The 27,407-nt window shown below is 42.7% G+C and overlaps 1 protein-coding gene across 1 annotated transcript in view; it reads left to right on the forward strand.

Annotated features, from left to right (window-relative positions):
* bckdhb (branched chain keto acid dehydrogenase E1 subunit beta) overlaps nucleotides 1-27,407 on the forward strand; it is a 77,089-nt gene that overhangs the window by 16,629 nt on the left and 33,053 nt on the right. The window contains exons 7-8 of the mRNA XM_082552139.1: nucleotides 3,197-3,294; nucleotides 4,634-4,744. Coding sequence (XP_082408265.1) covers nucleotides 3,197-3,294; nucleotides 4,634-4,744 — 209 coding nt within the window. The remainder of the gene's footprint in view (nucleotides 1-3,196; nucleotides 3,295-4,633; nucleotides 4,745-27,407) is intronic.

Below are 27,407 nucleotides of genomic sequence, written 5' to 3' on the forward strand. Positions count from 1 at the left end.
TATTACCACACACCAAATCCGGTCGTTGGTACTTGCTGGCTAGCACTTCTGTTGTCTTTTGTACGTGTTTTGGAGTTTGTATGTGCTTCGGAGTTTGTACGTGTTTTTACGTGTTTTGGAGTTTGTACGTGCTTCAGGGTTTGTACGTGCTTCAGAGTTCGTACGTGATTTGAAGTTTGTATGTGCTTTGTCTGTAGGGGCCATCGTAAATATACTTTTATTTATTCACTCCACATAAAATGTAATAAATAAATCATATAATACAAAAAATCAACTATTCACATTTCAACTTAACTATTTAAATTTTCAGCTTTTTCCTTTTACAAATTTAAAGTGAAACAACACAAAACACTGGAAACCACAACACAATTAAATATAAATTATAATATTAAAACAAAAAGAACATGCATATTCTCTGTCATATGGGCCTGCATGAATAAACTTCCTGAATCCTTTATCATCTGCATGTAAGAGGCACTTAAAAATCAGCTGTACCATCATTTAGGGCTGGGCGATATATCGAGTTTTAAAAAAAAATATCCATATGTTTTTATACGCGATATAAGATGTGGCAATAGCCTTTATATCGATATAGTCTATGTTACGTTATAATTATAATTGTGGGGCCACAAGTTTGCCCCTCTTTCGTCCACTTTTGTCTTTACGCAACGTTACTCGACCTCGCCTCTCTCCTTAACTGAACACAACTCCCCCATCGCTTCACCTGCAGCCACAAGATGGACACGGCAAATCTCCGTTAACGAGTTACTGTGCATCGCCCCGTGCGTGGGGCTGGACGGCGTCAACGTGCTAACGAGCTAACCACGCTAACGCCATGCACGGCTTAAAATCCTTTCATTTTCTCAAAAGTTGACAGCGCGCCTTTTGTATGAATTCTGGTTGTGATTGATGACCGCGAACCGATTTAATGTGGTACACGGCGCTCAGCAATCTGTCAAAAAATGTTTTAGTACGACTTTGGCAAGCTACGGAGCTGCACCGCTTGATGGATTGTCGGAGCATTACGGGTACCGAGGAGCCTCGCGTAGTAATACGTACTGTGCTTCAACGTAATATTACCGTATTGTGTGTGTATAAGGACCATAAATGGCACCTGTTAAGAGACATGGTTACGAAGCAGATTTCAAACTCCAGGCTGTCAGTCACGCAGTAGAAGTTGGGAACAGTATGCACAATTGTGAGCTCTTTGTTATGCACAAAAACAACATAGTTTTCTTTTATTTATGGAGCATTATTATTTAATAAATGCTCATAATTTATTTTTGAGTATTTTTTTTTTTCATGTACGTCTATGCTGTATGTTAATAGAAGTGCCTGTGTGACATCTGGGACACAGATTTGACTAAGAACTCTCTTTTTGTTCTTACTTTATGGCTTTAAAAAAATATCAAGATATATATCTTATATCGCCATCCAGCTAAAAAATATCGAGATATGAATTTTGGGTCATATCGCCCAGCCCTACCATCATTGCATGCACCATAGTTTTAGCTAATAGTTTTCTACCCCTTCTCTGTCCTGAATGCAGGACATTGCTGCTGTCAAAGTGATCTTAAAGTAAAGTGGCCTTTACTTTAATATTATTTACAGCTGTTTTCAGACATGCCTAGGCCATTACACATGAAGCCATAGTGCATGTGGGTATTTGGAATTCATCGTGCAGGAGTGTAGACAGTGTATCAAGCTGCACATAGCAAATCAGACCTTTTTTTTTACATTCACATTGAGATGCCTGGTTATTGCATCCCAGAGTTAGGGTTAAACATGCAGGAAAAACTCTGGGGTGTTGCACTGGGAGTGACCTAGTAAGGCCGCCGTTGTGACTGACACATCAAACCGCCTCATGTTACATTGTGACAAATCCATTGTCGGCTTCACACTGAGGGGTATTTTAGCTGTAGCATGTGCAGGGTTATTTTCATTTCCTACAGGAGCAGAGCAAACCAGCTTCTCGTGCAACATGCCTCTAATGATCTCTGCTCGATTATGAAGTCATGTTTTTTGATTGCTGGGGCCTCTAATTTTTTGCTTCCAATAGGACAAAAACCACTCATTTGCCCCATTGAGGTTATACTGGTTTGCAAGGACCTAAGATTCCACTTGTTAAACCGTAACCCAGTTTTCATAATTCAGGTTTAACTTTCTGAAAAAGGCTATTTTTCCACTCAATTGGCCAATTTTCTGTCTCGTCTGGAAGCCTAAACAGGAGAGTCGCACATAATTCATCAAAGTCGTTGGGATGGGCAGCCTTTCTTTCCTTTAACAACTCGTAGGCTCTAAAGGATCATGGAAGCCGTTCAAGGTTTCCAGAAAGGTCTCAAACTCAGCATCTCCTTAGAGCACAATTACTCCGCCTAATTGCAATTTTAACTTTTTGTGTTGCCTTTGAGGAACGCTTTTTAGTAGTTCACGTTCTCCAAGATCCACTCACACTTTAAGATCCTGTACGCTGTGCAAACTTTGGAGCCAAAACCAAGATGGTGAATGAGATTCAAAGACCGTAAATGCTACATTTAGAGGTTCAATGTTTGCATCTGTGCAGTATAAATACTGCTAATAAGCCGCTTGTTTGAAAGTGATGGCAGTTCTGAGTTTATGATAAGTTTTTGCGTTATAATAAATTCCATGACTGTGCTAATGTTTTCCACGACTTTAATAGCTTTTATTCAAACCATATACTTACATGCACTTTGTCTTGGACTTGAGTTCAAAGAGGGCCTGGCTGCGAGGCTCCCTCTTTTGGGCTGATATTCCGTTTGTGGCCCCTTTTCTGATTGATACCCCATCCCAATGTGTTGTTGTCAAGATTAATCAGAGTTACAAGCCCATAGCTGGCAGAGGATCTCATTAGCTCATGCATTAGATTGTGCTGATAAAAGCACACTGGCTGTGGTGAGAGATGAGGTTCTGGAAAAAGCCTAAAGAAGCATTTGAAGTGAGCCAGATAAAATGTTCAAGAGCAGGGATCTTTTTTTTGTTTTGTTTTTGAAGGTCTGTTATTTGATCAGTTTGTCATCTGGTCTGTCATTTAGAGGCACGCTTAGTTCGAGTTGGAGTATTTTAGCTAAAAATCTCAGACTTCATAGTGAAATGATGAATTAATGTTTTTTTTGTTGTTGTTGCTCATTTTACATTTTGTAGAGGTTTTGAATGTGTATGTTTTGTTTTTTCTCAGTGGAGCAGGTTCCCGAGGACCCTTACACCATCCCACTCTCACAGGCTGAGGTCCTACAGGAAGGAAGTGATGTCACTCTGGTTGCCTGGGGAACGCAGGTAGGCAATCACACTCATCATTGACACACTCTCAGCAGGTTACCCGAGCAGTTTCAATGTTATAGTCTATCTTTGACTCATTTTCCATGGCCACAGGAATATAGGAGGGTCCAAGTTTCATTTTCACTAAATGACATTTAAACCCGGGGAGGGTAGCAGTGGATTAACTCTAAGTCTCTCCCTAGCCCCCCTTTGTGTCCCAGCAAGGTCTCTCAGCAGGCAGCCTGAGAGACCATATCTGCCCAGACTTCTCCACGACATCAAGGCTGTCGATGATTCTCTATTAACACTACATGTCTGCTGCACACTTTCCATTGTGGCCTTTTTCTTTTCACATGTGAGATTTTATGTTCCTCAGCTTGATATAAAGATGCCTGTAACTCAACAGGAGTCATCCCTGACTTCGATTGTACCCAGCCACTTTAACAGGCTTATCCAGGGCATCATGTACTTTCAAGCGTGGCAGGGGGAGGGTCGGACAGTGCTGAAGGAAACTGTCTAACTATTAATACTGAAGGGTGGATAGGGAGGAAAGAGGATCTAGTAAAGTAGAGGAAAACATGATTCTCCTTTCTCTAAACAGCATCCTTTACCACCCTCATTCATCCGTCTCGCTTATTTAAATGATAATAAGCAAACAATGTAACTTTTTATTCTTTAGAATTGCATTATTGAGTATTATGCTTGTTTATAAGTTTGAAGTTGTGTTTTTGTTTTTATTTTTTCAAACTGGCACATCTGCTGACAACTATTGTAGTTGCGATCATTCAGATTTATCACAGCAATTCTTGTTTGGAAGCAATCGGGGGAAAAAATGGCTGCCAGTAAACACAGACTCAGTGAACCCAGACACTACAGTGATGAATTGATGAGGCAGGACGATTTCTACGCCTATTTTTCTTTTTCTTGTGACTTTTCACATTCAGCTTTCTTTTTGTTAGTCTGTTCTGAATCGGGTGCAATATTGGTTTAGCTGAAAGTAAAATAAAAGGCAATTCTTAAATTATTGTCATTATTATGAAATTGCATTTTTACTACCTGTAAACCAGCATAGTAGCACTTACAAAGATGTGAATATGAATGTTAAGTTACAAACTATTAGTCAAGCGCTGGCTTTTAGTTGGGATGGGTCAAAAGAGCGGTAAACAAGTTCCTAAACATTCCGAATTGTGGTGGGAAAGGAACAAGCTTTTGTTTTTCCATTCAGAAACCAACAGTGTTTTCAGCATCTGGAGATAATATAAAAATATGCCTTTTTATTGTCACATTATTTTAAGTGTAAGACTTAGTGTTACCAAATTTAAGGCAGACTGAAAAGTCTTTTTCATTTCCTGTTTAGATTCATGTGCTGAAGGAGGTGGCGTCCATGGCTCAAGAAAAACTGGGAGTATCCTGCGAGGTCATTGATCTACAGACCATCCTACCCTGGGATATCGAAACCGTTTGCAAGGTAACAGAGATGCATTCACACAGCACAAACAGAGCAAACTGAAAAAAAGTACCACAAACATTTATTTTGGTGCCACTTGTTTTTTGTAAGTAAGTGAATAAATGCATTATATATAATAGTGGAGCAATAGATGTAAAACACAGTCCACAGTCCTGCACAAAGAATGCCAGTTAAATGAAAGCTGTAATGATTAAAGTTGTTGAATAACAGGAAATAATCAGATTTGAAGAATCATATCGTTTGAGTTTCAAGCTGAATACTTTGACATCTGTTATTCATTTAGATGGTCATTTGCCATAAATACTGCTGGTCAGAGGAACCGTCTTCCTACTGGATCTTTGTTTATTGTGGTACAAAGTTGGGCAACGTTCATCTGGGCAGTGTGGTTCTCTTTGGTTCCTGATAAACAGGATCCCTTCTACCGCTGGAAAGACGCGACTGCTAGTTTATGTTGCCTCAGCCTTACACAGGCTATGGCACTCACTAAAATAAAATATTTAATTTGGGCGGGCTTTGAGAAGGGAGCTTTCTTTCCAGTGGGTATTCCATCCTTATTTACTTTTAAATACAGGAAGGAGCATGACACAAGACAGTTTGGAGAATTGTGGCCTAGAAAGATTCTTTCCTGCTCACCAAGGGCAAAGCGCCTGTAGACTAAACCACCAGGAGACCAGCTGGGGAGGGTCTGATGTTATGAAGAGACAAAAAGGCATGTCTGTCAAGTCAAACCTTAAGGAGGCTTGCAGTGAGACACGACTCATAATCATGCATCCTCTTGACACTCGGATTGCTGCCTTTTGCAATGGTCCTTGAATACATCACAAACCATCTTTGTTTGTCACCAGCTGTTTAATTTCGCATGTTTATTATCCAAGTTTCATGCTCCTCTGCTGAAAGATACACCTTCATCAGCAAGCACCAGGCTGCGCCTGCTGCCAAGCATATCTTATAACCAGCATTTAAAAGGCAGGAAGAAACTGTGGTAGGAGGGTAGTAATTTAATAGGGAGTCAATTTGAACTGATGGCAGAGACTGCAGCATTGTGTTGGCACGGAAATACTCGGAGTGAGCCGCAGTCAGTTACAGTTTGTTCAAGGGGGCTTCTCAAGTCCATGCAATCTTTCTTTCATTTTTCTTTTTTTCCTTTTTTGTTGTTGTTGTAATTTGTGCCCCATTAAAACAACTGCCATGAAATTGAATAGTGTGTTTATGTGCTGCTTAACAGGCCTGATGCCAAGCCTGCCACCTCGAGCTTGTCAACAACATCTCTGCTTGTCATTTCCTCCAACCCAATATTCCTTAAACATCTGTCAAACCCATAAACCAATTTCCCCACACACACACACACACACAGGGCCTGTTCCTTCTTTCATATTTGGCAGTAAAGTCACTGTTGCATTAAACTAATCACTCTAGGGATACAAGTCTCTTTTTCAAGCCTCTTCTGCTGGATGAGCAGTGAAACAGCCTTTTAATCAGGCTATTATCAAATTTCAGCGAAGGCACAGAATTAATTTCAGTGCAAATCACGATTATTATCACCCAGACTAATGCACAGGAATACGCATTAACGGCTTTTATTTTATCTTTTAATTAATCAGAAACAAGCAAGCAAATAGCCAGATGTACATTATTCACAACTAAAACAAATGGAAGTAGCTTACGCAACACCTGCCATCACAAATAAAAGGTGGCAGATGCAACGCTGCGGAGACATCCAAATGCTACGGCTTGTTCATTTCAAGCATAAAAGGAGCCAAAGGCACAATGCTGAGATGACCTTTGGTTATCCAGAGGTAGACATGTCTGCCATTATTTTCATTTGGAATGGGAGACGTGTTAACAGATAGATTTTAGCATTTAAATTAAAGCTGTGTTTGTCTGCCTTTTGTGCATATATTTAAAATGCTTTACATTTCATTGGACTGGCTAGAGCTGAAACAATTAGCCGACTCATTAGTGCGCTAACGGAACAAATGATCTTTTGATATTACAAAAGATTACTTAGCTTTATTTTAAAGCCTTTAGCTTTCAATCAACTTTTAAAGGCAAAGTATCTTTAGCATTAAAATTAAGCTAAAGTTACTTTCAGCATCTGCTTTACCACAAGGGGTCACCACAGCTGGTAGTTCTGCATGTTTGATTTGGCAGATTTCCTGATACCAACCTCAGAGGGAATTTGGATGCAAACCAGTGACTTTTTTTACTCACCAAGCAAATGTGTAAAAGAGCTTATGTGGAAAATAATTAGCAACATATACAGAATAATGAAATTTTCAGCTTTCTTAAAACTATGTTTTATGAAAAATCAACTAACTTCAGCAGTCTTGAGACAATACTACAAAGCAGAGTGACACTATAGATAGAAATCTTCAAAGTTTCATACACTTTGTTGCTTATTTATGTTATAAAATGCACAAAAAGAAACACACCCCACAGTTGAAAGCTTTCACTGTTGTGGCAGTGACAGCAGGCAGTAGTACAGTTCCCTGAGTGTCCTCAGTAACCCCTCACAAGTGGTGCCCTAAAAACTGGGCGCTGTGCAGCTGCTCTGGGCTGGCAGGAGTTTAAATGCCTGAGAATCCGCAGAGATGCAATCCACACAACCATCTAAGTTTCGTCACACTGCAACCCACCCATGCAGAACTAGTTTAAGTATAATATCTATAAATGGCTCTTTGATGCTGAATCTTTGATCAGTCCATTTGTTGTTGACTCCAAATTTTTTTTTTTAAAGAAAGTCACATTGGTTAAAAACCTGTTTTGTCTATGTGAGTTTAAATCCCAGAAATGCACTATATGGACAAAAGTAGTGGGCCTATATATGACACCTACAGTAGCTACTTAGCCATGGAAACATGTCCTATGAAGCTGCTGGTGCACAGTTTCTGTGCTGATGTTAATACTGAGGAGGTTTGAAACTGTGTAGTTATTGAGTCGGTAGAGCATCGAAGACATTTGTGCACTCTACAACCCTGCTGTGGTTCCTAAATGCTTCCACTTTGCAGTAATATAACTTGCAGTCAATCGTGAAATATCTTGGAGGAAAGAAATTTGACCAACTGACAGCATTATGCTGTTGCTGTTACAGCACTATGCTCAAATTCAATGACAATTTTAGAATATCCTATTCTTTCATTATTATTTTTAAAGGCAAACTCCATGGATAGGTGCTTGGTTTTATACATACAGTGGCTTGCAAAAGTATTCGGCCCCCTTGAACTTTTCCACATTTTGTCACATTACAGCCACAAACATGAATCAATTTTATTGTAATTCCACGTGAAAGACAAATACAAAGTTGTGTACACGTGAGAAGTGGAATGAAAATTATACATGATTCCAAACATTTTTTACAAATAAATAACTGAAAAGTGGGATGTGCGTAATTATTCAGCCCCCTGAGTCAATACTTTGTAGAACCACCTTTTGCTGCAATTACAGCTGCCAGTCTTTTAGGGTATGTGTCTTCTAGCTTTGCACATCTACAGACTGAAATCTTTGCCCATTCTTCTTTGCAAAACAGCTCCAGCTCAGTCAGATTAGATGGACAGCATTTGTGAACAGCAGTTTTCAGATCGTGCCACAGATTCTCGAGTGGATTTAGATCTGGACTTTGACTGGGCCATTCTAACACATGGATATGTTTTGTTTAAACCATCCCATTGTTGCCCTGGCTTTATGTTTAGGGTCGTTGTCCTGCTGGAAGGTGAACCTCCGCCCCAGTCTCACGTCTTTTGCAGACTCCAAGAGGTTTTCTTCCAAGATTGCCCTGTATTTGGCTCCATCCATCTTCCCATCAACTCTGACCAGCTTCCTTGTCCCTGCTGAAGAGAAGCACCCCAGAGCATGATGCTGCCACCACCATATTTGACAGTGGGGATGGTGTGTTCAGAGTGATGAGCAGTGTTAGTTTTTCCGCCACACATAGCGTTTTGCATTTTGGCCAAAAAGTTCCATTTTGGTCTCATCTGACCAGAGCACCTTCTTCCACATGTTTGCTGTGCCCCCCACATGGCTTGTGGCAAACTGCAAACGGGACTTCTTATGGTTTTCTGTTAACAATGGCTTTCTTCTTGCCACTCTTCCATAAAGGCCAACTTTGTGCAGTGCACAACTAATAGTTGTCCTATGGACAGATTCCCCCACCTGAGCTGTAGATCTCTGCAGCCATGTCACCATGGGCCTCTTGGCTGCATTTCTGATCAGCGCTCTCCTTGTTCGGCCTGTGAGTTTAGGTGGACAGCCTTGTCTTGGTAGGTTTGGTAGGTAACTTGAAACGGTCTCCTCCTGACTTAGCTTGGCTGGCCATCAGTGACCCAGGTGGGAAGCCTTTGACTGACCTCCCCTGCACCCTCTCAGTAAAAGCATAAAAAAACTGATTGAGCCACACACTAGACAGCACTCCTATAAGAACTCTATTGTCTGCGTAGCTTTTTTGGAAAAGGTGAGTTACACAAAAGTAATACAAAAAGAGATACCCCCACAATAATTTGCACTCCATAAAGGACATCATTTGGGCTGAGTAGCTATCATATATGCTACCCATTAGAGGTTTCTCTCCCTAATTATGTAGAGTTGTAAGTTGAAAAAGTAATATATACGATATACGTTAAATAGTAAAGCATGGAGAACAGTGTGTTCTGTATATGATATGCAACTAGGCTTTTAGTTGTTATTTCTTACGAGATTCACATTTCTCAACACATTTGAGAAACCCCCACGGGTAAATCACACTAACAAAACATGACTCTAAAAGATAAACTCTACTACACAAGGGATGTCTTAAAATACATTTTTATCATTTCATTGACCGAGGCACTGTGAGATGGAACCGTTTTCAGTTCAGTAAATAAACAGTTAAGATTCGTTGGAGCCTTTTGAAACGGGTGTTCTCTTCTGATAAATAAATTTTCAGGACAAGTTGTGTTCTTCAGTTTAGAGAGGAAGTAGCCAAGACATTGTTAATTCAAAAGATTGTACACCTGGTGTCCAGCTTTTCCGGCAGCCTCGCGTCTCCGTAAAGCCAGCCCTTTTGTGCTGCTTATTAACTGGACGTGAGAAGCGGCGAATGTGCAGGCAGTGAGATAGGCTGCAGACACACATCCAGCTGTTGGCAGCCAATTAAAATTTCTCATGTCCGATGAGTCACATTTCCCCCCCTGTATCCTTTGAGTGGAGGATTTGTGCATGCATGTGCAGTCTGTGGTTAGCTGGTTTATTTATATATATATATATATATATATAGCCCGTGAGTCGTTTTTTGAGTGTGCACGTATATAGTGAAGCACGATGTGTCTTCAAAGTAGAAATTTTTAAAGCTATACTATAAGAGAAACATGCCTTTTTCTTCCCGAGGGATCTGTTGAGGCAGCCACCAGCTACACTCAGATATAAATATATTCACGCCTCTTGTTGACAAAAGGAATCATGGGTAGAAATTACTATGAAAATACAGAAAAAGTGAGTGTATTTAATTTTGTCCCAGTGTCTCAAGCGTTCCAGTAAATGTAATAGTCGTTCTTTAAGGGATAAACAAAATGGCTGGTTTATGTCTGCCAGACCCACGGCTCAGATGATACTCTGTGGAAAGTCTTCCTGCCGTGCTTGGGCAGCGTACGTGTGGAGTTGTGTAAAGATGCTACATAAGAGCTTGCTGATTCCTTGCTAAGTGGACCGCTTTACTCCCTACTGATTAACAGCTTTTCTTGTTGAGCTGATGAGCATTTTGCCAACATTTTCATCTGTTCTTACACGGGCCTACATTTGTTTGAATTGGCCACTTGGGAGGCTTACAAAATATCTCTGCTACTCCCATTATTCTTTTGGTCCGCCGTTGGTGATTCAGCCTCATTCTCAGGTTTTCCAGACTCCGAATCCGGCCAGTGAAGAACTGACCGAGGCCAGTTTATAATTCAGTCTTCGGTTCACGCACAGGTCCTTATAGGAAACAGCCTGTACACCTAGGATGCCCCAAGGACCTCCACAAGGGTTTTTTTCCCCCTCTCTCTTCTGTTTTCCAGTGGCTCTTCCTTAACTTCCCAATCTTTAGTACTGCCAGAATGTCAGAGTTTTAAGACATGATTATGGCGAAAAGAATTCAGAATAGCAATAATCGATAGAGGTTCAGGAAATGCTTTTCGTTAAAATCATAGTTAACCTGTGATGTGAACAAATCTCGACACGGTGGATGCAGGGTGAGAGTGAAAGAAGAATTTGGGTGGGGAAAAAACAACAAAAAAGAAAACAGTACCAACTATATTGTCCCCAGTGAGGCAAAAAGGAAAACTAAAATGCACAGTACCCAGTTTGCACAGGTAATGAAGAGCATCAAACTACAAAGACTATCAGGCTATCCACAAACTGCAAATGCATCAGTGAGGCAAGATGCTGGGGACAATAGCACCTTTTACAGAGCGCCTAGCTTTAGCTTCAAGTTGGAAAAGCAGAGAGGAGCAAGGGCAAGTGCAGACAACGAAACGGTAATTAAAGAAAGAATTCAGTCCTTATTAGTTCACCCCCATCTCCAGTGCTGCCGTCAACATGTACCGTAGCCTGAGGATAACACCAAGTAACTCTGTTGCCTTGTGAGAACCCAGTCTCTCCTGGTTTGTGAGAGGAGTATCTGCAGCAACAGCCAGTCAGCCATAAAATGTGTAGACAAACTGAGGCTGCGGTGCAGTAGTTACTTATTAATAGTCTACTACTAAAATGGAAGCGAGCTATGAACTGGAAAGTGGGTCTCTAACTGTGATTGTATTGGTGCTGGGTTGTTTGCAATACTATCTATGCTATTCATTTTTTATTTTTTATTTATTTATTTTTTGGCCTGTCCCGTTTGGCTCTTTTGCCATCAGAATTGTTGTCTAAAGGCAAAGAAAGATGCCCAACGGATTTACTTTACCAAATTGACCATCCCAGCTTTGCCGTAATGGTCCATTTGATTCACCTTTTATTGCTTGTTTTATTTTCACTTGCTGAATATGGGACAGACTTGACTGGGGGAAAGAAGGGGAGAAAGAAAGAGGGAAAGAGAAACAGCTGAGAAGAGGGACGGGGGAGAAGGGCAAAAGACAAAAACCAACAGAACGGGCAGAGAAAAAAAATGCATATATCGATCACCTGGATCACCTGCTGAGAAAGAAAAAAAGAAAACAAGCAGAAGAGAACAAGAGTAATAGAATAAACAACATCACAATGATATATGGGAATATGACAGTAAATACTAAATATTAAACATTATTGTGCAGCACATAAGATCAACAGAACACAGTGTGCTTTGAGGTAGGAGCCAAAAAGGGTGTAGTTTGTTGCTGTGATCACCCGTGTGTACACCTGTGAGCATGGACGCGCTTGTTTTGTTTTTTTTGTTTTTTTAAAGGTTCCTTCATGTAATGATCTGCTAGAGGGTGTGGGGGGGGGGGGCCACAGCCCCGTCCTCCAGGGTATGAAGCAGGTATGGAGGAGATCAAAACTCCAGACATCCAGAGGCCCCCAGAACACAAGAGACCAAGGAAGACCAACAGAGGGGCAGCTGCGCCACTGTCCCAGTAAGAGCTGAGGAGAGTCCCAGATGAGGGCTCACTCAGCAGCCGCGGAGCAGAAGCCAGGGGGAGTTGCAGTGACGCACCCGTGAGCTCCGCCGGCAGCCAGCCGTGCCTGAGTGAACGAGCCCGAGGCCGGGGGCACCCCACCTCCGAAGTGGCCCGAGCGAGCCCCAGGCTCCAGGCCCCGATAAGCGGCCGCCAAGGAGTGAGCCGGTGTGTAACTGGACGCCCATCCCCAGACACAAAGAACCACCAACGCACCGATGTCTGAGGGAGTCCGCCACTGGCAGGGGAAGTGGTGGTAGGGGGAGATAGGCCTCCAAACCTTGGAGGGCCTGAGATGTCCCCAGAGAGGTGGCGCCTGACACCCAACCTGACATATAGACACAGAAATACAGGCACACACATATACAAACATCCATTCCCACCCTCATGCTCTCATATGCACTTACTCCACACTCAACCAACGTGGAGACAGACATAAAGAGACGCTGTACACACGATCACACTCCCCAAGCGTACTCTACAAACCGGGTCTAGGTACCCTTGCCCCTGGAGGGGGGAACTGCACCCAGACCCAGGTGGTGTTACCCTTTTCCCTGCGGTGGGGGGAGGCAGACCGCCCCGACTCCGCAGCAGCAGGGAGTCCCCACACTCCAGACCGCAGTCGGACGGCCAACTCCTCCTCCTAGCCCCCCCGCTCCAGCAGGTCGCAGAGAATGGGGGTGAGAGAAGACTCCAAACCTCCCTCCACCCGCTCATTGTAGTGTTGATGCATGTGTGTTCTAAGGTGCATTTAAAACCCAGGAGGGCATGGAGCTACCTGCCAGAGAGCAGCAGGTAAGCGCATGGTCCCTCCTGCTGGCCCTCAATGTCTACGTGTATTTAACATTGAGAGGTGGGCAACGACGCCAGGGGTGAGGTGTACACCCTGATGGTACTTTGGATTCTGTGTATCGTGCCCACCCCCAAGATCCTATATGTATGTGTAATGAGAGTGTGAGTAATGTGAATGTCTAAGTTGTGGGATAAAATTGAGGCAGAGGCAGCCAGAAGGGGACGGGGGGGGGGGTAGCCTCCTCTGCACCCTGGTGACATACCCCTACTCCAAGGTCCTGCATGTGTGGGTGGTTGTGGTGGAGCGGGAAGAGGGAGGCAGCTGGAGATGGGGAGGGAAGGAAGGGAGGGGCACGTGACCCCTCCCTGGGGCCAGCTCCCCCGCTGACCCCAGTAGGCACCCCCATACTCCGCGACCCGCCAGGGAAAGGGGGCCCAGGCCCATCCAGACCGGGGCCCAGCGCAGCAGCGCCTCCCGGCCCCACAGAGCCCGGGACAGTCCACCCAACCCCACCACAGAGAAAACTGCACCCACCCCACCATCCACTCTTCTTCCAGACTACATAAGACAATAAACACCCAGGCTGAGATCTTCCTCCACCTCTCCTGTATCTCCCCCTCCTGTAGAGAGAGCCCCTGAGGAGAGGAAAGCTCCTGCAAGATGTGACAATCTTCCCCACCAGTTGAAGAGCCCCCCAGGTGGCTCGATGCACCGGCGGCACCCTGCTCCAGGGCTGGGCCCCCATGCACCCACCCGCCCACAACCCCGGCAACACACCAACCAGGACCCAAGCCCCCGAGGCCCGGCCCGGGCCCCAGCCCAGAGACGGAGCGCCCCCAGAACCTCACGCCCATCCCGGACCCACCCAGGGGCAGCCAGGCTACCAGGTCAGTAACCCACGTCCGTCAGCACAGACCCTCCCCTAGCCCCGCTGCACGCAGCCGCGAGGAAACAGTCACCTGAGAGCCAACAGAGCCCCTAACCGGACATGACCGCTACCCCGGGTTGAGCCCCCCAAGGAAGATGCCTCCGGGGAACCCCCCGACGCCCTAAGCCTGTCCCTACCCCCACACCAATCACAACAGTGAAGGCGGGACCAAACTATGACCCCCCACCCCCACTAGGTGATGGAGCTGATCAAAGGAGCCCAGAGCAATTGATCTGATGTGGTGGCAGAGGCTGTATCAAGACTAATGTAATCTAATAGATAATTTCTATATTGGTTAGAATTAAGATTATTTTTATTTTTCCAGTTCATGAGGACTGTTTTCTTGGCTATGCATAGGGCAGTGAAAACCATATGGGCGATATTCTTTTCTGAAGTGACATTATCTAAGCTGCCCAACAAACACACTAAGGGGGAAGTTGGAATGTTACATTTCAGACACTTCGATAAGTGTATTTTTTATTTTTTAAAGTTTTGTAGTTATCGGCGCAGCATGTATAAAATGCTTAGATTTAGCACCAGCAAAAACACAAGATCCACTGATATTAATGTCCTGCTTTTAGCCAAAATGAAGTTTCGTTTCATAGGAAACCCACACAGAAGAGTTCTACACTTGTCATCAATAAAACTCCTAAGTCATGTGAAAGTATGCTTCTTCTGTTTAAATGGGCTCTTGAGAAGAGAGAGCTTTCTTTCCCCTTTTATTCCTCCCGATCAGTGTTTAACAACGCTGAAAGCAAGCTGTAAATGCTAAACTTGTGCATTATCATACATAAAACTATCAGCAGACAGTCGGAGTGCTTGTTGCATTTCTTCATAACTTTTACATCACTTCTTAACAAAATTAACATTTTGCAAATGGCAAACTGCAGAAATACAGTGGGCCAAAAAGCTGTCTGTGCAATATCACCTCGGGAAGAAAGTTGTTTATAGCCTGTGTTGTGTTGGTATCTCTTTGTGTTATGCACTGCAAGTAACTATCTTTCATCTTCCTGTCTTTATCTCTTGTATGTCGTAGTGTTATTAGATTGACCCTTTGTTCTTTTTTTTCTTTTTCTTTTTTGTCTTTTTCCGCATTGTGCCAGTAAACAATTGCAGTTTGGCAGTCACAGTTTCAGTCATTTCCACTGAGTGCTCATCATCATATGCTTCAAAGTGTTGTAGTTGAAACACTGTACTGTCTTCTATATCCTGTTTACACGAAAAACCATACACACAGAAGAAACATGCAAAGCCAAAGACTTGATCTGTGTGACACTTCCAGAAAATACCACGCTGGTAGCGGTCCTTTAAGGGGTCTTCTCAGATGTAGGAAGAATATATCAGGTATAATTTTTTTTTTTATGTTGAGAATCCCAAACCTTTTATGATCACGGTTTGATTTTCATTGGCAACGTGTTTTTACAGCTGGTTAAAATATCAAACAACTTTGTGTGCGGCCTTGTTTATGCAGCGTGGATCTATCTGGCCGGTGAAGGAGGTCAGCATTTAGTTTTGTGATTTAGAGACCATTGAGGAAGAATTGGATGGGCTGTGGTAAAACTGTCTTACAATTGGGTCTATCTTCAATGACATGGCATTAAAGACAACAGTGAGGAGTCGTAAGCGGTGAGCAGGGTGAAAGCGCAGCCTGACTCTATGTTAGGAACTGTAGGACTACGTGACTTCAAGCGAGTGTCCCTACACCACAGTACAGCTATAAACATGTGGTCTGCAAACCTAAGCCTCCGCTTGTGTTAAGTGAAGAATTTGAATCCTCTACTACAGACAACAGAGGGATATTATAATAGCTTAGCACAGCCTATTAAAGAACTTAACAGGCACTGTTCTGCATCGTGTGTTGCTCAAACCTGTCGCGGCTGTGACTTGTCTTTTGACATAAAACCTGCTTTGACAAGTTATTTAAAGTAATTCACATTTTCTGGCATGAAACCTTTGATAAAAGACATGTTAAGTTGCTGGACTGACTGCAGTTTGTGTATGTCTGGCAGCCGTGCTGCCTGTGTTGCTTTTCTTTTGGGACGTGAGATAACTTGTAGGTCTCTGGCATACCTGGTAACTGCTTTCTCCAGCTCACGATCCTCTCTATAATATGCATAGCTTTCTTCCTTAATAGATGTCTCTTGGCCTGCTCTCCAGTTGAAGTCTCTGTGACTGTAGCGCTGCCTGGATCTCAACCCTTGTAGTGATGCAACCAGTTTGGCTGAACCTGTTAAACCCTCTCTAACACATGCAGGAGGAGTCACTTAGGGATACACAGTGCACGAATGCACCAATATCTCAGGTCTTATAAAATATAAATAACATTATGTCAGAGTCCCAAACAAAGGCAGAATTTACTGGATGCTTAATAGAGGGGGAAGATTTGCAGCGAGCCGTACTTGGAGCGATGTGCATCAGCATCTGTTCTGATTCTTGGAACTGATGCGGGTTATGATGAGTGCTCTGAGTGCGCTGGAGTCTGTTGACTCACTGTAGCAGATAAGACCTTCTTATCACATCTACGCTCAACTTGCACTCTCTCTTAATGGCTTCAGGCTGTAAATGTATGTCCTAAGGCAAAGACTGCAGGTAAACACAGTGTGTGTGTGGAAGCAGCCGGGGAGCCAGCCGGTACGCTGACATCAGTTTGTTTGCCATTCACTCAAGTGGAAAGAGATGCAAGCAAATAGAAGCCACCACCAAGCTCTGCTTGGCTTCAAGTTCAGCGTGTTGTCCCCATCTCTGCAGCTGCGGTTGCTATTGTTTTTAATACTACCTACCATAATTACAAAGGGGGAAAATGTGTCATTTGAGGTCGACTTCAACCAAGCAGAACACAATTGGACCAATGGAAAATTTTCAAAAATTTTGACCACATATTAAAGACATGTTGCTTCAAAAAATATTTTAATGTCCGGCCGTGGAAAAGTGATCACGGCTTTCTCAGATGGAAACAGTTTTCTGATAATGAATAAAAACACGATTAAGGACATGAAACCAAAGCTTTTAGAACATTTATGGTAAATAAAGGAGCGTGATGTGTGTTTCCAGTGGGGGGTGGGGGTGAGAGTCAATATCAGTGCATTGATTTTTTTTTTTTCCCGCCATACTCCTCAACCTCTTCTAAACATGTTTTGGAAAACCTGATTGAAATGCGTGAGTGCTAGAACTGTTGTGGTTAAGTGAGCTTTTGATTGAATGATTATTTTTCCTCATGGAGCAAAACCTTTAAATTGAGGCTCTCCATGTTTGAGTCAGTTGGTCTGCCACATCTGGCTGCAGCTTTTTTTTAATAACTCAATGACAAACATCAAGAGTTGTTCTCCATTCACCCTGATCTCAGTTACGGAGGTAAATAAATAAATAAATGATGATGATGTCAGTTTATAAATGATTCCACATTGCCAAGCATTGATTTGAGGTCAGGTGGTCAGTTTAAAGAAAGGCCTCGAGTCTGTCAGCAAAAGCTTATTCAGAGCATTCGTACTTGGTTTTAATTTTCCTGTTGCATGTGTTTGATTTTAGTTTGTCACTCCAGTAATGCAGATGAAACCCAACCTTAAATCATGTTCACGGCCCTCCAGTTATTCCCAGCTAAGTCTCTTCTTCTTGGTGTAGATATGGAAACGGCTCACTTCTAACAAACTGAAGAAAGTCCCCATCTAAGCCAGAGACATCTCTTTTCATTTGAAGTAATTTGACGTGGCCTTGTTCCAGCCGCACCCACTGCCACCTACGCGCTTTGAATTTCAATGAAACTTCCAGTAGAAGTGACCCATCCATGCTTAATTTTAAAATATGATCATACTTGGCTAAAGACTCATTATGATAATCATGTGGACAGACAACTGTGGATAGAAACAGTTGGCCTCCAGATACAGAGATGGAGAGCCAGGATGAGTATGTTCAGTGCGTGCGTGTATGTGTGTGTGTGTGTGTGTGTGTGTGTACGGGTTCTTACTATCTTGGTGGGGACCAAAATCTGAAATTTACTATACTGGTGGGGACCAACAGCCCCCGCGGGGACCAAAATCCAGGTCCCTATGAGGTTGAATGCATTTATCACACTCAAAATGTGGTTTTGGTATCAGGGTTGCAATTCGTTTATGGTTAGGTTTAGTGTTGGGCATTCATTTTTGAGGGTTAGGGTAAGCAGCATTATGTCAATGGCAAGTCCCCACGAGGATAGATGGATGGATAGATTGGAGAGCTGGACAGGGCCATAGAAAGTCCTGAACCCATCAGCAGGACTGGTATCAGCTCCTTTGTCCAAGGAGGAACAGGGTAAGTATTGCCAGAGCTGCAAAATGACCTCCAGCAGGACACTGGTATGAATGTTTCTGACTAGAAAATCAGAAACAGACATCATAATTGTGGCCTGATGTCCCAACATCCTTTTGTGGACCCTGTGCTCACCCTGCAGCCCGATTGGCATTTGCCATAAAATACCAGAATTGACAGCTCCACCACTGGCAGCCTGTGCTTTTCACACAGTGCTGCCTGTAACATCGTTCAGCATGACAGGGTTGATGGTGGGTCAATCCTTGGACCCATTGTCAGACCCTATGCTGATGCAGTGGGTCCTCTGTTCCACCTGGTGCACAACAATGGCCAGCCTCAATTGGCAAGAGGATGTATGCAGTTCCTGGAGGATGAAGGACTTGATACCAATGACTGTCCTTCATGCTCTCCTGACTGCTAAATACAGTAGAACACCACTGGGACATTGTTTCAGTCTGTTTGACACTGCTAGGTTGCACCTCAGATTGTCCAGGACCTCACTGATACTGTTATCCAGATCTGGTAGAATATTCCTCCGGACACCATCCGTAGTCTCATTAGGAGCATGCTATGTAGTTTAAGTATTTTCCTTAGGCTGCAGCTAAAATCTGTCTTGAGTGCACCAACAATTTTTATATGCAGGAAAAATATAGCTGCCAGCTAATTTGAATCTTGAATATATGAGGTAAAATCACCATATCAATAATGTGTTTTTAATAACGCGTGTAAATGGAGAGGCCCATTGGTTTAGTCATTAATCAGATACATTAAATTCATTCATATATTACGCTACATTACATGAGATTCATGTCAATCTGGTTCTTTTAATATACCATCCTTTTTTCTTTTTTTTTCTTTTTTAAATTGAAAATAATTGTAAGCCCCAATTTTCTGTCAAAGGAAAAAACCTTTCAGCTGGCTGTGTATTCAGCCACTATTGTATAATCCAAGATACATTTTGACTTTAAAGAAGTTCAAATCTAGATATATTTGGATTCACGTCTGGATCTGTTGTAGTGTCTTGGTGCCCACTTTCAGCACTCATCTCAGTGAGCAAGCAGAGCCTGCTTTTATCTGACTGTGGTCTGGAGCTGGGCCAGAGAAGGGGCAAGCAGCCTGCTGGCGATTAGCTCACAGACAAGCCGGGGCTCATGCCTCTGTTTCCCTTTCAGGCGAGGGGTTTTCTGCCAGTATCTGCTTACTGGCCCACCACAGCATCCCTAATGTCTTTGGCCCGCTGTCACACATGCACTGGAATCAATCAAACGAGAAGAAAAATGGCGCATGAAGAAAGTGGACAGAAGTTTGGGCCCCACGTTCTTATTATTGTACCCTGTGTCTATAATTACAATGTTAACACTGAGCTCTGTAGACCCAAGCAAGCAGGACTGCTACACCAGTGTTTCGGTGGTTATATCAGTGGAAAACTACTCATGCTAGTTTTTCGGTGATGGATCCAGCTCCTTCCTCGTTTTCTCCACCGACGGTGATGCTCAAAATATTGCGTAATGCAGTGGAACAGAAGAAACCAGCACTTGACTTCATAGCAGTTGGATAATTTTATCTGGATTAGACGTGTAAATCACAAAATTTGTGATTAATTTGTGGTTTACCAGACTATTCAAGGTATAGTAATCTCCCCTGGTTGTCTCCTCCAATGTCTCCCCCCCTCCACTTTCGTCTGTCTGCTACTGACCACTTTTCCAGCCTTCCTCCTGGCAGTACCGAGCATTCACATTCCACAGCTAGGCACTGGAGATTTCTCAAATTCTTCCCAGTGTCACTCACTGGAGAAATGTGGCCTTTAAATTTGGCAAATGCACATCAAGGCACATTGAAAAGTCATATACACTCACAGTCCTGAAAATTGAAAACCTTGAAAATTAGTCATAGTTGTTCTGTAGCCAGTGATTACGACAATTCAGCCCCACACACCCTCCTCCAAATTGTATTGTAACAGGTTAATTGCCTTATTGTGTTGACGGCAGATGCAAATATCCAAATCGGGTATGGGAATCGGCTGCTGAAGGAAAATGATAAATGAAGTGGCCCTTTTCATTACGAAATAAGTCCTCTAAAATCAGTCTGCACTATAAATTGGACTGCCTGTTGCTTCTTTGGGCCAGGTTGTAGGCTTTCCACTGGAGAGGACGGTTCAGTTAAGTAGCTTTGGACTGAGGTGTGGGCAGATTGAGATCATCGAGGTCAGCCTGCAGGCCGATAACAAGACCGAGCGGAAAACACAGAACGTCTGAAGTCACAAGGACAGAAAGACATCCAAGAGGTCTGCTCAGATACAACACACACTACTATATTGTCCTTTGCCGAGTGATTTTCCAGCTCCTTTTAAAAGTCAGCTGTAAATCATCAAGTCAGTTACATAAACCGAAACCAAAAAGTAATAATTTGTCATTAATCTTAACTGTTTTTATGTTTTGCTTTTCACATCAGCTCTCTTCTAACTATTAAATATGTTCATGTTTTTCTTTTCTTTTTTACTTTTATCTTTTCAGAACTTTTATCGGCTTTGTTAACTTTTGAAGTGTTGGCAACTTTTTTTTGACTGCACGTCATGGAGTTCAGTCAGAATTGTTATGTCCTCCGTACTGAAGCTAGAATTTTTTTTAATTTTTAATTATTTATTTATTTGTTTTTCATAGTCTGACGGCAACTTGGATTCTCAGAACGTTTTGTGGCAGGAAGCAAACTCCAAAGATAGATTTGTTTGGTTGAAACGCACGTTTTTGAGATGTGCTATTAGCCTCTTGTGCAGACAAATATACAAATCTTTGCTCCTTTTTAAAGCATTGTTACCATTTAAGCCATCCAAAGACAGAAGGATAGTTCCTTTTTGCTGAGCTATTATTGGCTGTAGACACTGTGGTGCTTGTCTTGCATTATGCTGACAGCTCATGACCCAAACTTTGAATCTCAAAGGAAAAGGAAGCTCTATAACCTGTTTTGTGTATAAATAATAAGCGTAACTTTTTTTCAAGGCTCTCGGCCAGTAGGTGGTTTTAAGCATTTTGTGTAAATTTCCACGGTTGATCTCGGTGGATTTAGCCTGTCTCTTTGTGTTGTGTGTTTTAATATAAATCCCAGACTCTGACTACTTGTTGCTGCTAAAGATGATTCTTTTTGACTGTGGCTGGATGCTTGGACTTGGTGTTAGGCTATAAAACAAAGAGAGTACATTTAAGACTAATCAGCTGCCTCTTCAGTGGTATTGTGTATCTCATATAAAAGATGTCAGAACATATTAGAACATGCCTGTTCTGTGGCATGTAGTGAAGCATTGTTATATGATAACAAGATTATTTTTAAAAGAAAAAGCTGCTAAAGTTAAAAAAAGATGAAACCATTGCTGTCATGTAAATGCTACACATCTTTGAGGAAGGCTGCACGTTTGAAAAACATCTTCAGACCATTTCTGCAGTTTTTATGTCCAGTAGCAGTTGACAAAAAATTAATTCTTTCAAGAAATTGATGATGAGGCTCACATTGTCTACAACACAACAAAAAGAGAGAATAGATTTAGGGCAGATTTTTTTTTTTCTTTGTGTGTAGAGTCTTGATGTGAGCCAGATGTCATGGCCACTGAGATGCTCTTGTGCTTCTGTAGGAATGTCACTGGGACACCTTAAGCCAACATCCTTTTGTGGAAGTGTGTGAAGCACTGAAGCAGGAGTTCTTCTTTTTGTTGATTAATCCTGTTTTATTTTTGCCTTGTAGCAGCTTTCAAGATTTCTGCCATCACCAGGTTTGCAGAGTATTTTTTTTAATTGCTTTTTATTGTTGTCTATGTATCTGTTCAATTTTATGGAAAAAATGGAATGAGGCATCTTTCCCTCCATTATTCAGTGATGTGTCTGGAAGTTTCTTTGGTCACATTATTTGTTAAGAAGGTCTGACTCTTGATAACATTATACTCATTTAGTCCTGAAGGTATTTTGTTGTAGTAGTAGTAGTACCAGTAGTAATTGTAGTAGTAAGTCACAAGCTAAAAGTGGCAGTTTTTATTTAGAGCACAATAAAAGTTGAATGTCTCTACTGGGCTGTTTCCTTGGCAAACTATAGTCTAACACAAACTTGCACTGCAGCATATCCTATACTGCCCCAATGAAAAAAGAAAGATTGAAACTATGATTTTTTTTTAAACTGCTTAAAGCACATTAGTGTATGGGATACATGACAGTCTGCTTTTTAGTTGGACTTTTGGTATAAACTGTTTTGATTTAGCAGGTTTTTTTACGCTTTGATAAGAACTGGGGTGTGAAATCAAAATAATACAATTTGTTAATCATCTTATTAGCATTATTTCTCTGAAATGAGTCTCCCTCAGTACTCGGCTATTGCCATTACAAACTTTGCAGCACTGATGTCTCACAGCAAGACGGTTGTGGGTTTGAACCTTGTTGTCTGTGAAGGTTCTCAGTCATCCAGGTCATCGTAGTCAAAGGAGCTTGCAAAGAAAAGCGTCTGGACTTCTTTAAGTTACTTGAAGACGTCTCACCTCTCATCCGAGAAGCTTCTTCAGTTCTGAGGTCAAATGGTGGAGAGTCCCAGATATAAACCTAGTGGGAGTTTCCCCCCACAGAGGGACAAAAGGACCCCCTGATGATCCTCTAATCGCCTGAGCCAAGGTGTGAAACTGGGTGTGGGTCCCAATCAGCCAGAGTTTCGGGTGCGTTCATTGTGAAACCTGGCCCCACCTTATCATGCGAATTCCTGAGATCAGATGGCCCAGGATGTGAGTGGGCGTTAAGGCGTCTGGGAAGGGATCTCAAAACTGGATTATAGATGGCAGAGAGTTGGTGTCGTAAACCACCGCCTCTGTTCAAAGATGGTCGCTCACAGTGGACATAGATGGCTTCTTTCACTCCTCTTTCAAACCATCTGTCCTCTCTGTCCAAAATGTGAACATTGGCATCCTCGAAAGAGTGACCTTTATCCTTAAGATGCAGATGGACAGCTGAGTCTTGTCCTGTGGAGGTGGCTCTTCTGTGTTGTGCCATGCGCTTGTGAAGTGGCTGTTTGGTCTCTCCAATGTAGAGGTCTGGGTATTCCAACAACAACCTTGTTGTTGGCTTTGATGTTTTTCTGTGGACTTTTCTCCTTGTGCATTTATGTCCGTACACTTGCATATTAGGTTCATCAGTGATTCTAAATTTACCCTATCTGTGGTTGTAAGTGTGAATGGTTCTCTGTCTTTGTGTTAACCACCATGATGGTGGTATACCAGCATATCATCTTGGATATGCTCCAGCACACGATTTAACCCTCCACACTACTATAAACGGGATAAAATGGACGGATGCTTTAAACTGCTTTAAAGGAAACCCATTTTAAAGGACAACATGCACACCACCTCTACTTACTGCAGTTAGCAGACTTTCATTTATAGTTTTTAACCCTCATCCTACCAACATATTTAACATAAATGGATTATCAAGAATAATTTCCTTAAAGAAGCAATCATAAAATTTGCACGTTTTGTAAAATTAAAATCTGTACTTTTCTGTGATACAGCTTGCAGCTATTATTGACAATACAATCCATATTATAATTATTATTACTTTCTTCTCGGCTTGGGGCCTGCAGCGTAGGAGCATCAGTTCTCCTTCTTATGAATGACATGACTCGGGCATGCCCCAGCTGCCTCGGATAGATCTGGTGACATCAGTCCAAAGTTCTGATAACTTTAATTCTGGGAAGCTCCCCTTATAGAAGATGAATGCAGCAATTGAATCGTTCTCATTTAAAATTAGTGATATGACATTTTAATTTAGAACCCATGGCAAACATTAACTGGATAAACAGCTCCATTTAGTAGTAAAATTGCATATTGGGAAATTCCCCTCGGAACCCCAAAACATTTGTATTTTTAAGAGTAGAAATGGAAAACAACAATGTGACATCATTTGGAACAAATTCTTTGACAAAGAAAAAATATTGGAATGAAAAAGGAAAAAAATCCCTCTGAGGTATGACTAAAAATATATCTCCTGGGTATAATCTGTAACTAATCATCCAATAGTCTTCAGTGTCACCACATCAGTTGTTTGGTTTATAATTTTTTTTTTTTTACTGATTTATTTTCCTTTTTTAAGCCTTTATTTGACAGCGCAGCGCAGAAAGTAGACAGGAAAGCAGGAAGAGAGTGGCGTGCACATCCAGGGCCAACTCAAACCCGGGTCCCTGCAGTGGCCTTTGATACATGGGTTGCCCGCTCAACAAGGAGATGTGTAGCAGTGCCCCTGGTCTACTACACAGCACAGAAGATTTGCATTAAAACATTATAGAGCCCAAAGTTATGCTTTCAAAGTGCTTGTTTTGTCCCAACATTTCCATCCCAATTTGTAATATTGTAAAAACAGAGAAGTGTACTACATCCTTGTGTTGGAGAAGCTCCAATCTGAGAGCATTTGTGGTCTTGGCTCGAAACAGATTGGTTCCCTTTCCAGGTTACTTTTCTTTCAAAAGATTCTTGACTAATCACTTTTAATAAAATAGCTGTTGTATGAGCCTTGACAGACCCAAGCATTGTGAGCTTTGAACTGGTAGTGTTTATATCCTTTGGGGCCACATTATGCTTCACTGTTTGGTACCATTGTTCTGTCCACCACCTGCAGTATCGGTTGTAGTCTTAATGCCGAACAAGCTGCCTTGTGTAGTGTTGTCACTGCAGACTACAGCGTTGTCCTGGCTCTGACTTTGTGTTAAACATGCTTTCCTGCCCAAGTCAAAAATTCCAGCCAGTTTGTCTCAAACTCTATATAATTTCAGTTTATACAGGTTATCCTGCTGAGAAAGAACCCTACTTACAAGACGTTGTTGAGATGTTACATCCACAGAAAACCACCCCTGTGTTATGTTATACATTACTTTATAGGGCTCTTAAAAATGGTTGATTGATTTTTTTACTACCATACTGTCTGCTTATACACGCGTCAGCCTGTGGGATGCTCACAGAGAGCTGTCATCAAGTTGAAGTGTGCGCAGTCATGTGAGTGTGTGTGTGTGTGAACACTGACACACACAGTCAGCGGTACAGCGTGGTTACAGGGCAGAAAGGTAGAGTGAGTATGTGTGTCTGTGTGTGCACGTCAGGGAGTAATTGAGTTGAATTGGTTTTAATGGGTCTTTATGGGATGTTTGGAGTTATTTCTGTCTGAGGTCTCCTCTGGCGTCCTGGCTCCTCTGAAGGATGGCTTGGCCCTCTGCCCAGCATCGAGGCAGTTCTACACGTTCTCCTCTGTTGTTTCGTTGTTGCGCTCCCTCGCCCTCTCTCTTTCTTCCTCTCTTCTTCTCCCCTGGTGCTCACTTTCCCTCTCTCGGTCATGACAGAGAGCAAGTGATTTTGCGGCACCAGAAAGCGAACGAGTGTTTGTGTTTTCCTCCCGCCCTGCCTCCCCCTCAGAGTTGCGATTTTTAACGGTGGCCCCCTTTTCGCCGAGCACTCACCCCTCTCCGCTAATCGCTGAGCGCCACTTTAAAGGCCCCAGCGAGCAGTCGAGCCTCGTCCAGACTCTCATTTGTCACAGAGATCACATGGTGGCGCATGAGTTAGGACCCTGTGGTGGCGGCGCAATTACAGGGTCGGCGGAAGGGAGCAAAGCCAGCGGATCCAGTGGCAAGGACGACTCCTCGGTGGCGGCACTGAGCTAAACTTTCTGTTCCTGTCTTTTTGATGGACGGCCTGAGGAAAGAGGAGGCACATTATATGGGAAGACGGGGAGTTACTTATAGTGTGTGTGTGTGTGTGTGTGTGTGTGTGTGTGTGTGTAGGCATACAGTGAAAGCACAGCACATCGCCACTCTTTTTAAATTATTCTCAGCCAATTTAGTGGCGCAAAAAAAAATAAAGATCCAACAAATAAGTGTTGGCAACGACTTCTGGAAACATTCTCACATGTGTTTTGAGAACTTTGAAGGCACATTATGTGATTCTGCACCAGTCAAACCACATCCCAGTTTAGCTCCAAGTATGGACTGTTTTTATTCACTTCTGCCTGAACACTCTCCTTTTAGAATGAGTTACTGCTCTGTGATAACTACATACTGTATAAATATGCTACTGTCTTTTTAGATGTCTTCTTTCTGCTTAATGTAAATGTAAATAAATCAAATCTCATTAAGTAGTCTGTGGTACATAATTTATAATTATGTGTGTGTATTTGTTCACGTCTTTGTGGCCCCCACCGTGTGTGTGTGTGTGTGTGTGTGTGTGTGTATGTATGTCTCTGTGTGTGTTTGAGTTTATGTGCCATGGGAGAGTGACAGTTCTGACCTTAGCCTCTGAGGCCATGCCAGGTCATTGGCCGCCAGCCTCAGAGTGGTGAGGCCACATACTGGGGTGAGCGCTGCGACTGAGAAAACAGGCTTCATGAAAACAGAGTAGGATAAATAGATGGTTTGAAGGCTGGATCGTGGGAGGAATGAAGAAAAAAAAAAAAGATGGGTGACGAGAATGAGACAGACCGACCACAGTACAGAGGAGCAAGAGTCAGGAAGGAGCCTGGTGGAGGAAAAGGCAAATCCTTGTAGCGAGGATGGAGAAAATGCTGAAGATGGGCTCCATGCTGCTCATTAGGTTTGGGTGTGTATGGGAATGGCAGCAAACATGACATTTCCTCTGCAGCCAGCGGAACGACTCCGGCATCAAATAACAGCCCTGCTGCACAATGAGTAGTAAAGCTGTAGCCACCAGAGCTGTCGCCCAGCCCAACTACCACCAGCCACCAGGAGCCAGGAGCCTTCACTTTGACTCAGGGCCAGGGCAGGGAGCAGGATGTAACAAACAAGCTTCATACAGATTTGAGACTCTGGCTTGGTAGCAGCATCAAGCATCCAGTTAACTAGACAGGGATACCTGAGCACTGCATTTATTTATTTATTTAATTATTTTATTTTTTATTTTATTTTTTCCAAATTGAGTCTTTAACCTAAAGGGAAACTACTGTCAGTGACCAAGCTGGCACTTAAATCAAGCATGGCCCTGGGTGTGTATCCTTGTTTGGACATGTAATTATTGTCTGGGAAAATTCTCATAGTAAATGACAAGTTTAC

Source organism: Aulonocara stuartgranti (assembly GCF_965226115.1).
Source record: "Aulonocara stuartgranti genome assembly, chromosome: 11".
NCBI classification, from domain to species: Eukaryota; Metazoa; Chordata; class Actinopteri; order Cichliformes; family Cichlidae; genus Aulonocara; species Aulonocara stuartgranti.